The sequence below is a fragment of the Sorex fumeus genome, unplaced genomic scaffold (genome assembly GCF_029834395.1).
Source record: "Sorex fumeus unplaced genomic scaffold, SorFum_2.1 ptg000008l, whole genome shotgun sequence".
NCBI classification, from domain to species: domain Eukaryota; kingdom Metazoa; phylum Chordata; class Mammalia; order Eulipotyphla; family Soricidae; genus Sorex; species Sorex fumeus.
Window position 1 is genome coordinate 50,668,869 of NW_026606065.1, and position 16,067 is coordinate 50,684,935.

Consider the following 16,067-nt stretch of genomic DNA (forward strand, 5'->3'; position numbering starts at 1 on the left):
TGTTATGAATAAACCCCTGAAAATGCTCCAAATAGCTTTCCTTAGAGGAGAGTGTGTGAAGATTGTTGCATTTCATCCAGGGGCCATTAAGCCCTTCTATGAGATTACTAATGTGTTGTTAAGATTGAACCTTGTGTGCATATATATTTTTACAGATAAAAATATTTCCCTCTAAGATTGGTTGCCTTCTACTTTACACCCCATAAATTGTGGTGCACTATTCTTGGAGTATGAGTGATATGAGGCATGAGATGTCCATCCAGGGGATAGGTTTACTCGGGGTGAGGCTTGGCCTGAGCATGTGAAGTGTGGCCGTGAGCATGAGGGTGGTTGAGTTCAGCAGGTTTTCAGCTGCTGGGGCTGGGTGCTTTAGGGTGGAGAGGGACCACACCTGCCTTCTGGGGGCGCCCCAAATGAAACAGCCTGATGCGGGGTCCAGAAGCATGTCTATAGCAGTGTCATTTGATGCTCTTTTCCGAGAGAGGACGAGTCTCTGGATAATAGCTGTTGATGAAATTGTTTGCCCTCATTCTGGATAAAATATTTGATCACAAGTGATACGTTGTTTGATTCTCTACAGTGTTGTGTTTCTTTCACTTGAGACCCATTAATAACCTCTGAGTTGATACTTTTAAGGTAACTTAAGATCCTTGTTCATCAAAATTTCCCATATATTTAGTATCTTTCATTCAGTCTCTACTGTAATCTTACATACTGATTTTGCATTTCCATCATTCCATGTACATTTACCAGTTAGCTCTTTGCATTTGAGTATAAACAGAAGCCCTCCTTTCTTATTTGTTTCTCTGGTGTACGCAACAATATTCATATATTCTTTATTACTGTCCTCAGTTATTTGAGTGTTTAAATTGCCTCAGGTTTATCTACTGCTAGTCCCACCAAGTTTGGACTTGATGTATGTATGTGTGTATATATGTATATGTATATATACATATACACACACACAGAAATATACTCATACATATATTATGTATATATATTATAGTATATTTTTTAATAATCACAGTGGAAAGTTGTTGGAGGTTTCTTTTTTAGGGGACTTTCTAGAAATAAAATGCTAGGTCGAATGTTAATCCTATGTCTTTTTGTCATTATCCTCTATTTTGTATTCTCATCAGCAGTGAAGGAAGAGTGCCTGTTTTTTCACAGCTTTCTCAACAGAATGTGTTGTCATACCTTCAAATTTTGTGTCAGATGTGTGAAAAAATGGTTCTGTACACTTGGAAGCCTTTTCTCTGTCACTGCTGCTATGATCCTTCAAATCCTGTGACCCTTTAAATATTTAGTATTTTCACATTAGGGTTGAGTTTGAATTTTTTTCTTAGTGGGGGATGATATTTCCAGTGCTCTTTCTAAGGAGCTGTGCTCATCTGCTTTTCATGAGTTTTTGTCTTTTGTGCTTTATATCCTGTCAGACTTAAAGCAACAAGTGGGAGAAGAAAACTGTTGGATTTTAGTGTTTGTTTACCTTTTTTTTAATCTGTTTAGAGCTAACTGGAATTGCTTGCTTTCCCTAATCCTACTGAAGACTTGAGTCATGCATAGTTTCCTTTAGTCTATGTATTGGATTTATAATCTGTTGGAAGGGGGGGGAATATGTGTGTGGTAATATCTTAAGTCACACCATCTTTATTGCCTGTTAACCACAGACATTCTCCTTACGAACATTAATGCACTTAGATGTGGCTTATTTATAACCACATGCTGAACCCCTATGAGGGACTGTCCATCTATTTTTGAGCTGCTTTGCTTCACTTTGGTAGTATGAGAAAAGATCTATATTTCGTAGTGAAATTGCTTTTTCTTACAAAGGCATAATACGTCACTGAATTTTATATGCTTGTCAATTGTTATATTTTTATGCCCAGCTTTTCTCTTTGTCAAAAGAATCAGAGTAGACACTGAAAGTTGCTAAAAATGAACATTGATTTTTCTTGGCTCTTTTAATCATGTGCTTTCACTTTTTCTTCCACAAATTTAGCCCAGTTGCTTTGTAGATAGTTATGTATTTTCTCTTGTGGTGAAGTAATAGAACTTTAAATCTGATATTTGGGTCAGAACTTAATTGGGCTGTTGGTAGTGATTCCTTGTCCTTTGTGAGCCTTTTTTTTTTTTTTTTGGTGCGCTTCTGTTGTTGGTTTTGCTATGGTTGCTCATCCCCATTGCTGAGATACTCGTAAATAGTCCTAGGTTCCATGATACAGCATTTACTGCCAACCACAGGATTCCTTTCTGAAAGCTAATACATTGGGCAGGGAGAATTCCTAAGTCACTGGTGAATGAATATTTACCATTCTGAAGTCAACATTATTTTGTTCTAAAGATGTTAGTGGTGAGAAGCTTACTATTTCTTTTTAAATGGTTATCTATTTTATTTTACTACCTACTGACAGCCATACTATTCAAGTCATTTAACACTTGTTTGCCAAAAACATTGAGTTTTACAGTCTGATTTTGCTTTTTATCTTGAAACCTAAATGTAAAAAAGTTCATTTTCTGATTGTATTCACAGATGCAATATTTATTATTTTGCTCTTTCAAACAAGAAATTTTAGACTATGAGTTCTGTAGTAACTTTCTATTGACTTGCCAGTTTAAAGTGTAACCGACTTTTTAAATATACAATCTATGATCCTATATTTTAAACATGCTTCATAGTTTTTAATTTATTGCAGTTAAATGAAGCTAGTTTGCAAGATTATTATTTATAATTTAGGTAGCAGATGATGAAAATTACTTTATTATTATTGTATAAATGTGTAGCTCTGATTTCACTTGTTAATAAACAATTGAGAATAATGTATCATAGAGCTCTTTTTTTGCCTCTTGTCTCCTTTATAAAACAAAATTTACAGGTTGTTTATCAAGAAATACTGTTTATGTGGTTTAATCTTTTAGAAAGGACAGCTGGGCAGACCAATTTTGGATGTACCATATTGGAATGCGAAACCTGCCCCCATGCCTAATATTGGATCAAAATATGGAAGAAAAGCAACGTGGATAGGTGCAAGTGGGGACCAGACTTTCTTACGAATTGATGAAGCACTTATCAATTCTCATGTGCTTGCTACATCAGAAATTTTTGCCAGTAAACACATAATAGGTAATAACCCAAACACTCCTTCCCTCACCTCCACCCCTAATCCTTGTCTTGATTTTACAATACTTCAGTGTTTCATCGTTTTCTATTGTGAGATAAAGTCTTGTAACTTTTTGTGCTTGCCTTCTGCTAAGAGAGATTTAACAGATACTTCAAAATCTCTCTTTGTTTGTGTGACTCTGTGCTGGAAGAATAAAATCCTTAGGAGCTCAGGGAATCAAAATATTGACAAGGCGGAAAAGGGTTGAAATGTGAGCTAAATGATAGTTGAGATCACTGTATTGAAAGGAGGAACATTTCTTGTACTAACTCTTATTAAATTAAGGAAATTAATTTTTATGGAAAGTTTCTAAGTTGCACCTTGAAAGTTTTAGTAAGAGCCAAGCTTTTATCTATAATACCTTGAACAACTATATAACCAAATAGTATAGAGTGGAAATGAAGAACATGCATTGTAAATTTAGACAACCTGAGGTTTTAGTCCTCCTAAAAGACTTTTTTTAAAAGGTTTTACCTCTTCAGTCTTCATTAAGCTTCCGCTTCTTAAAAGTTATGTAATAGTAACACTTACCTTGTAGGGCTTTTGGGCCTATGGAGAAGGCTTAGTGAACTGTGGTGGATATTAGTACTTTGATAGTGAGTATGGTATAATAACATGATACCTCTACTCAGTCAAGGAAAAAAGAAAGGATTTAAGCATTAAAAAATAATATAAGGGTGATATGTCTTAAAGGTCTTTATGTCAATATTTTCCTAAAGGCTTGGTACCGGCTTCTATATCAGAACCCCCTCCATTTAAATGTCTTCTGATAAATAAAGTGGATGGAAGTTGTAAAACTTTCAATGACTCTGAGCAAGAGGATCTGCAAGGATTCGGAGTGTGTCTTGATCCTGTGTATGATGTCATTTGGAGGTAAGATTTTTCAGTTTTTAAAAGAGTAGTGGATGTTTTACTCAACTTGTAATTCATGTGTTAATAAAATTCATATATAGAAGTTGACTTTTCATATACCATGGTGACCAGGAGAGAAGTCTCTGTTTAACTGGTAATTTGTTTTGTAGATAGTCATAGGATTCTTTACTTACATGGTGTTTAAGAACATGCATTCCAGGGCTGCTGGGGAGATAGTACAGTCGATAAGGTGCTTGCCTTGAGCCTGGCGGACTGGAGTTTGATCCTTAGCATCTCATATGGGTCTCCAAAGCCCTGCCAAGAATGAACCCTGAGCACCACTAGTTGTACCCACCCCTCGCTTCCATAGAACAATGCATTTTGAGTCAGACTGCCTGTTTTTCCCCCCTCATTCTTGATTTGCTTTCTCTGCCATGTACTAGTATCTTTACAGGGGAAGTTATGTTGACTCAGTGAACAAACATTTCTTGTTTCTGTGATAGGGGTAATCAAATAGATCGCTTATTATTGATTGTTGGAGCAGACATACATTGTGTTTTACAAGTGTTTACTTTATTACGATTAACATTCTGTTGTTATTTGTAGTCTATTCATTTTTTTCTTCCTATACATACCCATGATTCCTTAGTATATAGAAAAAAAATGATGTAAAAGCATTAAACATTACAGTATGAATAAGATAAATGAACTTCCTCTTTCTGGAATCCATATAGCAAAATTCCCATATTGGCAGTGAAATGTTGAGTTCCAAGTGGATGTAGATAAACAAGAGACTCAAGAAATGACATTATGTTTATTTTAAATTCATCTTAGTCCCTTATATACGTAGGTAATGAGTAAAGCGAAGTCTTCCCAGCCTTTCTAATTTAAATACTAATACAAATTGTACCACAGCCTTACCAGAGTGGCTCATCATAGGATTAACCTTCCCCCATCTCCCCTTGCATTATTTACGTGGCTTCCTTGGAATTCTGATAAGTTGAAAGGGTGATTAGACTTGAAAGGTTGAATTGTCTTAAGTGAAGTCAGGCAAGAGACTTTTTCCTTTATCTTCTTTCTTCTGTCATATGGACTTGTGTACTTTCCTTTCTGTAAACCTGCATTTAGAGTAAAGGAATTCAGGTGCTTCCTAGTTTGCTGACCAGTAAACTGCTATTCAGGCATAAAAAAATAAAAAATAAAAAACCACCTTTTTTTATCAGTTGACTCACCCTGTGAGATACACAGTTACAAAGTTGCTCATGATTGAGTTTCAGTCATACAGTGTTCCAAAACCCATCTCTTCACCAGTGTACATTTCCCTCCAGCAGTGTCCTCAGTTTTCCACCTGCCCACCCCCCTTGTGTCACCCCTTCTTCAGGAATTTTTTTTGAGGAGATCTATAGGTAGGTTTGTGTTTTAGATATTCTTTGTAGCATTATTCAGGTTATTAGATAATAAGAGACAGTAAGCACTCTGGTAATAATTCCTAGGAAGATAGGTTTTAAGAAACAAAATTAGAATGGTCACATTGGAATCAAATAAAGGGGATAGAGAGCTGAATGCCATATGACATTGTTGTTGGTTGTTCAGTGTAAAGAGATTTGGTTACAAAAGCGAGCTCTGGTGTGGGCCTAACTTTAAATTGATGTTTTATTCCATAATCTTTATAACTATTGGTTTTTAGTTGCAAATGAAATATTAAGTAATTTGTTAATTTTGTATTAATAAGTTAGAAATTAAAATGGGTAGTATAAAATGTGTTTCTCAATGTAGTTCTTGAATTAGAGATAACAGTAGGTCTAGATTCTAGCATGAGCAGAGCCATTTAACAATACTCAGAAATAACATCCAGTTAGTTGAACCATCTCTTTTTAACACATGGTGGTAGCATTAGGACAAATGATCTCCGTTGCCTTGCCAGGTCCTTAATCATTTACCCCCATCTTTCCAAAACAGAGATTAAAAGATGAAGTGCAGTCTCCTCTTGTGTTTCATTAAAGCAGTTGGAAAGAGTTCATCTTTAAGTGGTATCAGATTTTCTTCCTTATCCTCACTGACTACTGGCTGCTTTGTATCTGTGTATTTTTTAGTAAGCCATTGGCGTTTTAGAGCTATCAAAGACATTGCATGTTTAGTATTAATTTGCTGTGACTTTTCTTCTGTCTGAACCTACTTCTATATTCTCGAGCTTTTTCTTGAATAATGATAAACTTAGCATCAGTAAAGTGCAGAAAATGTTAAGAATAGTTGTTTCTCACTTCAAAATTTATACAAATAACATGATATTTAAAGACAAAAAAAATTCAAACTAACAATTAGGGCTAGAAAGATAGTACAACAGGGCAGGTAGTTGCCTTGCAGGCAGTCAACCTAATTTCACCCCTAGCTCCACATATGGTACTCCCCACTCTTTCCCCCACCCCCAGCACTGCCTGGAGTAAGTACTATACTAAACCCTGAGCATCTCTGGGTGTAGCACAAAATCACATACAAAGCAAAATAACTATCAGAAATATGGACAGGAAAACTAATGTGGCCCTTCCTGTTATTGTCATCCCCCTCACCAAAGTCTACTAATGTCTGTGTCAGAGCTGTTAAGTTTGGTTTATGTTACTTTTGTTTTTGGGTGGGTGGGCTTCCCAAGCAGTGATTAGGAGATCAAGGAAGTCAGCTCCGTCGGAGGGCTCTGAAGACCATGGTTGTTTGGACCTTGGGGTGCCAGGTATTGCACAGGCCATCTCTGGGTCAGGGGTCAGCCATGCTTGGTGGTATCCAGGGTGCTCACACTCAGGATGCTTCAGAAGACTGGAGATGCCAGGGATTAATTGGGGTTAGCTGCATGCAGGGCAGGGCGTGTGCCTTGTTTGACTCTGGTACTATCTATCGCTCTGGCCTGATAGACACCTTTTAAAATGAGAGTATCTTTACATATCAAGATGAAGCTCTTACCCCTAATACATGGATTAAGTTTTTTTATATAAATAAGAATATATTTGCTTAAATTAGACATATTCCTGAAATATTTATAGATCTTCGTAAATTAGTACTTAAGGAACTATTTCATTATTGAAACTGTATGGAACTCTATAGTCTGGATATACCATGATATACCTGCCTATATTTCTATCAGTGAACATTTTAGTTTTTTTTTAATGTTTTTGTATTACCTTTGATGGTGCATTGAGCACACGCATGCACACACACACACACACACACACACACACACACACACACAGAGTTTTGAACTTTTGTGAGGTATCTTTGAAGAAGTGGAATTGCTCATTCACAGCCCTCCCCGCTGTGCTATCTCTCCAGCCCATAACAGCGTATGTAAACTTATATTTCCTCATGCTCTCTGCATCCATACACAGTACTGGTATTATATTTAGGTTTCTCCATCTAAATTTTAGTATGCATTTAAATATATACTATATGCTAATTAAAAATTGTATAACATGAATAACACTTCTTGAGTCATGTTAAATTTGGTATCTAAGAGAAGATACTAAATAGGTGATTAGGAAAATTAGCCAAACTCAAGAACCAGTGTGGATTAGAAATACAACTTTCATTAGAGATCTTATATCTTAGAGCTTGTGGAACTGGGGGTTGAATAAAATGCCTTAGGAAGGTAATTAAGTTCTAAAGAGTTCTAGTCTAAATTCTGAAACCTTTTAGAATTCCTAAAATTAAAGAGGATAAAAAAAGTAGGGACAGCTTTTTGAGAATTTGTTTTATGAAAGAGATGAGAGATGATATAATGATAAAATTACAGTTTTTATTATTGCCTTACACTTAGAAACTATTGCTCATATGTATGCATTCATAGTTGTACTTGTATACATTCATGATTATGCAATCTTTTTGAGAACAGCATTGCAGATATTTTATACACTGTGGATACTAGATTTATTGTCTCCACAATAAATCAGTTTTGACTTCACAGGAGCAAATTGTGGATACTTTTATTTATTTATTTTGTTTTTGTTTTAGTCTCATTTTTGTCTCGCGAGCGATAGCACAGTGGTAGGGCATTTGCCTTGCACGCAACCAACATGGCCGACCCGAGTTCGATTCCTCCGCCCCTCTCGGAGAGCTGGCAAGCTACGGAGAGTATCTCTTCCGCACGGCAGAGCCTGGCAAGCTACCCGTGGCGTATTCAATGCCAAACACAGTAACAACAAAGTCTCCAATGGAGACGTTACTGGGCCCGCTCGAGCAAATCGATGATCAACGGGAGGGCCTTTACTTTTTTACTTACTTAGTATTTTTCACTTTGTGGGGAATTTATATTTGGTGTGGGGGGACGGAGGAGTGGGGCTCTCAGTGTTTCTCAGAAGGTGTGGGCCATTTCCAGCAGTTCAGTCCACGTGATTAGAACATGATGTTGCTTCATGGCCTTCGCTGGAAGTGCTCAGAGACAGTATGATGTTAGACATGCCCCCAAATTCCTTGGTATTTTCCCGGCTTCTTTTTCACACTTTTTTCCCCAATGCATCTTTGTCTCTTTTTTTTTCAGTAGCATTTTGTTGTATAAATCTTCGTTTTTATCTGTATGCATAAAATTGTTTACAACCATTCCCCTTATTTATGAAGTATTATGATCTCTGTGACTCTCTCTTTTCAACTTATTTTCATTTGGATGGGTATAAACCACTGTAAGTACATGTTTACCTCCAAAAAAGGGAAAACAGCTGCATTTTGCTCTCTTTACAATGAACTACAATTGTATCAGCAATTATACTTTGGAAACTTTTTAATGAGATTTTGCATCAAAGAGCTCATATTCTCTTTCTTAAAAGGTTTCGACCAAATTCAAGGGAACTGTGGTGTTACAATGCTGTGGTCGCTGACGCGAGACTCCCCTCTGCAGCAGATGTGCAGTCCAGATGCAGTATTCTGAGTCCCGAATTGGCCTTACCAACAGGCTCGAGGGCTCTCACCACCCGATCCCATGCTGCCCTTCATATTCTAGGTAGGCTCATTGTTGATGATCAGCCAGATTCCGTTCGGGCTAAGGATTGTTTGCATAGAATGTTTAGACTTGTAATTCTTTTTTTTTTTTTAATTTAATCGAATCTCTATGAGAGATGTGTAATTCTTTTGTGTGCACTGAACAGTTACATCCTAGATGCAAAAATTAGCTAAATCCTCTTAACTTCAAATGGCTTATCACATCCTGGTACTGAAACAAACAAACAAAAAAAGGGGTATCATACAGACACACTGGAAGGATTAGTACCACAAAAGAGTCATAAATATTAAAACACATAAAGAAGCCCTGAATGTAACTTATTCTATGTTGATTTTTAAAACCATATTTTAATTAATTAATATATTTTGGCTTTTTGGATCTCACCTGCCAATGCTCAGGGGTTACTCCTAACTCTGCACTTAGGAATCACTCCTGGTGGTGCTTGGGCAACCAAATGGGATGCTGGGGGAGCAAGCCTAGGTTTGCCGCATACATGACAAATGCTTTATCCGTTGTACTATTGCTCTGGCCCCCAAGCTATATCTTTTTTACTAAATGTGAACATATAATCTTTTGTGATGCAGGTAGACTATTCAAACATATAGCTGTAATTTTATATGAATAGCTTTAACAAATTATAAAATCCTTGATTTTAAGATTTATTCTGTTGATAAATTTTATATTGATTCACATTAAGAATAAATACCTTAGTTAATAATTGTAGATTTAATTGTTTCTAAAAACAGTCCTTAAAAATCTCATTTATGGATAACTGAATTTGGAGTAATGAAATCATATTCCTTAGTATGCTTATTATATCATATTCCTTGCTTTTTATCAAATTTTATCTGATACAGTTGTGAGTGTTCAAAAGTAGCATCAATTAATAACATCCCAAGCCTAATAGGTCTTTTTTGAATAATACTTTAAGAAACAAATGGAAGTAATTTCATTTCATAAATGGTTCCATCTTCACAGAGATTCAGGTTCTTGGTGAGACACCATGTATACTTATATAAGTTAATTAGCCAGGTAGAGAAGAATTTTTATCGGTAAAAAGTATTCTTTAAAATATTATGCAAATTTTTAGTTTCAGGCAATTGAACACTTTCTTCTTCTTCTTTTTTTTTTTGATTAAGGTTGTCTTGATACTTTGGCAGCTATGCAAGATTTAAAAATGGGTGTTGCAAGTACAGAGGAAGAGACCCAAGCAGTAATGAAGGTTTACTCCAAAGAAGATTATAGTGTAGTGAACAGGTTTGAAAGTATGTATATTTACATTTAGGTGACTATACAAGAGCTCAGATATGTACGAGCATTTTAAAATACTTTTATTTGAATTTTTAGGTCATGGAGGGGGTTGGGGTTACTCTGCTCATTCAGTAGAAGCTATTCGTTTCAGTGCTGACACTGATATTTTGCTTGGTGGCCTTGGACTTTTTGGAGGTAGAGGAGAATATACTGCTAAAATTAAGGTAAGCATTTTATTTTATTTATAATTTGCTCTTTCTTATTTTCATTTATTTTTGAATTACTGTGAGATACACAGTTACAAAGTTGTTCATGATTCGGTTTCACTCATGCAATGTTCCAAGACCCGTCCCTTCACTATTGTTCGTTTCCCACCGCCAGTGTCCCCAGTTTCCCTCCCGCCATACCCCTTCCCCACCCCAGCTTGCCCCTAATGCAGGCCCTTTTCTTCTCTCTCTCTCTCTCTCTCTCTCTCTCTCTCTCCTCTCTCACTTCTCTCTCCTTCCTCTCTCCCTATCCTCCCCTTCCCACTCTCCTTGTGGGTATTATGGTTGGCAAGTATTTTATTGACATTATTCTATGTATTTGAATATTTTCCATTTGACTTTATTGTTATGTAACACTTCCTCTCAATAAGGACTTGAGGACACATTATGAGCATCTAATACAGTGAACCATTAACTTATTAAAGAGTAATTCAAGAAGAGAGTGAAATAAATACAAAATGAATTTTCAATAATTTCAGGCCAAGTAGACCAGGGATATGTCTGTGGTAGATTGCTGGCTTTGCATCTCTAAGTGGCTCAGGTTCTCTGGACACTCAAATCAATAAATCAATTGATTGATAAATTTTTAGACTGTAAAGGACTACACAGTCTATCTGAATGCTTTTTGTGGAAGTTTTTAGTTGCTCAGAAAGAGCAATCACTTTTCTTTTTGTATAGGGGACACCAAGCTAAGCTGAGAAATGCGGACTTAGCAGTTCAGTTTTCAGTGCTCAGGGCCCAGCAGTGCTCAGAGGCCACCAGGCTTACACCAGACGGTGCTTGCGAATCCTGCAGAACAGAGCCAGGAATTGAACTCAAGGCCTTGCATATGCGAGGCATGCGTTCTACCTATCACTGGGGCAACCCAGGCCCTGCTGTGCCTTTTTATGTGCTTCCTTTCTTTTCTTTCTTTTTCATTTTTGGGGCATGCCTAACAGTGCTCAGGGCTTCTTCTGTCTTTGTTCTTAAGGACCACTCCTGGTGGGGCTCAGGAAACCATATGTAGTGCCAGGGATGAAACGTAGGTCTGCCATGTGCAAGACAGGTGCTTTACACTGTACTGTTGCTCTGGCACCTTTTTTTGAAGCTACCACTTTAATGACAGAAGACATACCACTTTAATGCTAAGACCATTTTGACAAAGCTCAGAATATGTGTAGCATGTTTAATGCCAAATATTATGCAGCAGGCATTATCACCACAGGAATGGGGCTAGGTATGAAATGTTAGAGATGGGAGTATAGTGGTTGGATTTTTTTTGTAGACAAAACTAAAAATAGTAGAATCGTAATTTTATCACATCATTTCATCTCAGAAAAGGTCAAAAGGTAGGTTCAGTCTTTGAATATGTGTTAGTTTTCAAAATTTGCAGATCTGCTTCTCAAATTAACTGAGTTTTACTGTAAAGAAAGTAACTAAAGCTTATGCCTTCACTTCAGTAGCAGACTTCATAAAAAATTCTCAGTTGAAGGCCAGAGAAGATGGTACAGGTGTTAAGGTGCTTGTCTTGCCTGTAGCCATACCTGATTTATTCTTTAGTACCAGGTATTGTACCCCAAACAACTACAGGGGTTAGCTCTGAACAGGGAATTAGGAGTAGCTCCGAACACGACTGGGAGTGGACACCCCAAAAACAAACAAGAACTTCTACACTCAAATTTTATCTGTTCAGAAAGCATTTTCTTAGTTTTCTCAATATTTGCAGCAAACTTCAATGTGCTATTGCTCTAGCCCAAACAGTGGGTAGGACATTTGCCTTGCACGCAGCTGATCTGGGTTCGATTCCTCTGTCCCTCTCGGAGAGCCCGGCAAGCTACCAAGAGTATCCCGCCTGCACAGCAGAGCCTGGCAAGCTCCTTGTGGCGTATTCGATAATGCCAAAACCAGTAACAACAAGTCTCACAATGGAGACATTACTGGTGCCTGCTCGAGCAAATCGATGACCAACGGGAGGACAGTGCTCCAGAGCTAATTTCAATGTGCATAGACCATTTTCAAGGACTGACAAACTTAAAAATATGTTTGCTTATTTCTGGTAAAAGTTAGGAAAAACATGTTTAAAATTTTCATATAATATTAAAATGAAAATGCAAATTCTGGACTTATATAAGAGGGGTGCAATAATCATTCAGGACCTCTGTCATTCATAGATAAGTAGAGGGATAATAAAAGTTTAAGCTTTGGCTCATTGCAGAGCAACATTGAGATAATTGTTTTATTATGTCTTGATTCTGAGTTACAGTAGGAAAGCAAACTTGTTAAATTATGTGGTTCTGCTTGACACTGGCTAGTAAATTTAACAGAAAGAAATACCTTCCACTTTTGAGTTTTTTACATTTAAAATTTTTTTTTAGTTTCTGCATTCTTTAAAAACTTTTGTTGTAGCTAACATGTTTATAAGAGTGTTAACATTGCTGCTTATTAAGACTTTAACATTATGTCTTGATATATGCAGTAAACCACACCTCCCTACCACTCAAGTGTCAACTTTAGAGATAAGTGGGCCTTATCAATCAAATAGTTTCCATATAAAATCAGAGGCCGTTTACATTTGCTGTTTTTACATGGATCCTTTTTTATACTCATTTTCCAAATGACTGACTGATCTGTATTCAGTAACTTAGCGTGTGAACCAATGCCTTCTAACAGGAGTCTTCTTTATTTTTCCCTTCCTGTAAATGTTTCAGTTGTTCCCAGCCCAGCACTGTGCCTTCTTTGTCAATTTTATGATTTATTTATTTATTGGTGGGGGCTTAAGGGGACATACTCAAAGGGGACACACACATACAGTGCCTTACCCACTGAACTATCACTTTGGCCTGCCAGTAGCCTTCTATATTGCTGTTGACTGTTCTGTATTCACCCCCCTGTATACCCAGTTCCTATGTTTCAGGGACCCTGGTATACCTGGACTAGAATCGTGGGCTTCTACCAGCAAAGCGCATGCTTCAGACCATTGAGCTAACGCCCTTTCTTATTTTACTAGATATTTCACTCCAGCATTTTCTTATGTGACCCAAACTACCAGCATATCATGATTCCAAAATTTGTATCTCCAGATCAAGCTTCTATAACCAATTTCTGTAGTTTTTTTGTTTTGTTTTGTGGGTTTTTTTTTAAAGAACAATCCATCTTTATATCTTAACAAGAAGTGGAAATTCTTTACCCTATAACAGACTTATTCCCAGGAGCCTCCCGTTTTTTTGGGGGTGAGAGGGGAGTGTTGGTTTGTTTTTTTGGCACTCACAGCAGTTCTTGAGGCTTGCACCTGGCCCTGAGCTCAAAGATCACTCCTGTTGGGGATTGAACCCAGGTCGGCCATGTGCAAGGCAAGTGCCGTATCTACTGTACTATTACTTTGGCCTGTTAGTAGCCTTCTAATATTGCTATTTATTGTTTTGTATTCATCCCCATGTACACTCACTTCTTAAAACTCCTTGACACATAGCACTGTAGCACTATCCTCCCATTGTTCATCAATTTGCTTGAGTGGGCACCAGTAACATCTCCATTGTGAGACTTGTTACGGTTTTTGGCATATCAAATATGCCGTGGGGAGCTTGCCAGGCTCTGCCATGTGGGTGGGATACTCTCGGTAGCTTCTCCGAGAGGGACAGAAGAATCGAACCCAGGTTGGCCATGTGCAAGCAAATGCCCTACCTGCTGTGCTGTCACTTCAGCCCAGTCTATAAATATAAGACAGATAAATAAGTTTTGACTTTTTATAAAGTTTAGTGTTTGGTAGGGATTTTTAAAGGCTATTGGCCAACCAGTAGTGGAGACCCAAATGTTGGCCCTTTAATATGTTTGTATAATGGCACAAATATCTTAAACTATAGAAAACGGAACTTCAAGGTTTTTGAACTTTCAGCTCTGAGGAGTGTTTAGAAACAGTTTTCTGTTATTGATGCAATAATACTAATTTAAAGTATCATAATGCCCAACTTCATGTATATGTTAAAATTTTGTTTTTCATTTGATGTGAGGAGGGAAGCCAAGATAGGGACCAATCATTAAAGATTTTTTTTAATTGTGCTGCAGATAAAAATGTGAGAAACCCAGAAGTACATTGTATTAGTAAAATGTGTATACATATTTTTAAAAGAATACTAAGGGGCCTTAAAGAAAAACAATGTCTCAGCTTTATGGACTATAACCTAAATCAAGGATGTGTCAGAGATAAGAAGAGTTACTGTCATTAAACTATCTTTGCCAGTAACTGAATTTGTTTGAGTTAATGAGCTTGGCTATCAGCAAATAGAATAGATGTAGTGTTGGCAGAGAGATAAGACAAAGGATTAAGAGAAGGGATTATTCTAAGCATTTTATCTGAGTGACTAGGTGAAAGATGGAGCCATGTATCAGAACAGAGAAGGAAAGAGGAGATTGAAATGAGTCACTTTGAAACTAGTGAAATTGAGCTGCCTGGGGAGATCCAATATCTGTTAAGAACAAAGCCAAAGTGAACATTATTTTTTATGTTTGTTGTGTTGTTTTACATACACACACACACACACACACACACACACACACACACACACACACACACTCCCCTTAAAAGTATTTCTATGAACTTATTGTAAAGAGAATTAAAGAGAATTTTTAAGAATTAGAGGTAGAATTTTATAACTTTTGTCTCTAAGTAAAATTTTACATTAGTTAGAATTAGTTAGAATCGATTAATTCCTAAGGGTATAAAAAACTAGACCAAAGTCATGATACAGGTCTGGTGTAATGGTGAATAATATTAAAAAAAAAAAACCAACTTCGTATCTGTTCAGAGCTACCTTTCTCACAGTCAATCCCAAGATTATGTGGGTTATCTTTCTTATATAAAACAAAGTATTCATCAGTGCCAAGAAGTTGAAATGTTTGGAGTTTAGATGTCAGTTGTCTAATGTCATGCATTTCTAGATTTTCTTCACATCCAGATGGCTTGTTTAACAATTCTGTTTGTTTCTGGCCAATATAAGAGTCAAACTAATTCTCAAAAAAAAATTCAGGAAGTAAAATTAATAAGAAAGAAAAGAAACAATCTAAGCCAAGACAGATTTCTGAATCATAAGCATAGAACTAAAAACCTGAGACAGCTGGCATAGTAATTGACAGTAAATTAAATGCCCCCCTTTTGTTCCTTGTAGGTGTTGCATTTGCTTTTGATTTTCATTTTTGGTAGTTCCGTCTGCATTCATTCCTGTAGCTGGAGCTCAGCAATCGAGTACTTGCTTACATTGGAAAGCCTTGGGTTCAGATAAGACAGGTGTTTTGTATATTTTTAAGTAACTTTCCTTGTCATTATTTATTTTCACTCAATTTCATCATCTTACTTCCTTTTCCCTTTCCTTGGTCTCGGATCCTACTCTCCCTTCCTCCTTCTTTCTTCTTTTCTTCCTTCCCTTTCTTCCCCTCTTTCCCTCCCCCCACCCATTCCCTCCCCCATCCCACTCTCCCTTTCTTTCCTTCCTTCTTATATGAGGAGCAAGTGGTTCATTCAGTGCTAGGGTCTATGAGCTCAGCCCTGCTGTTCCAAAGAGAGGGCCTCTTTGTCTGTCTGTTCTG

At 37.0% G+C, this 16,067-nt stretch overlaps 1 protein-coding gene across 3 annotated transcripts in view; it reads left to right on the forward strand.

Annotated features, from left to right (window-relative positions):
• MYCBP2 (MYC binding protein 2) overlaps nt 1–16,067 on the forward strand; it is a 225,675-nt gene that overhangs the window by 70,808 nt on the left and 138,800 nt on the right. For all 3 annotated transcript variants that reach the window (XM_056109890.1, XM_056109889.1, XM_056109888.1), the window contains 5 exons: nt 2,920–3,124; nt 3,881–4,034; nt 8,819–8,991; nt 10,131–10,256; nt 10,339–10,466. In XM_056109890.1, the coding sequence (XP_055965865.1) occupies nt 2,920–3,124; nt 3,881–4,034; nt 8,819–8,991; nt 10,131–10,256; nt 10,339–10,466 (786 nt within the window). The remainder of the gene's footprint in view (nt 1–2,919; nt 3,125–3,880; nt 4,035–8,818; nt 8,992–10,130; nt 10,257–10,338; nt 10,467–16,067) is intronic.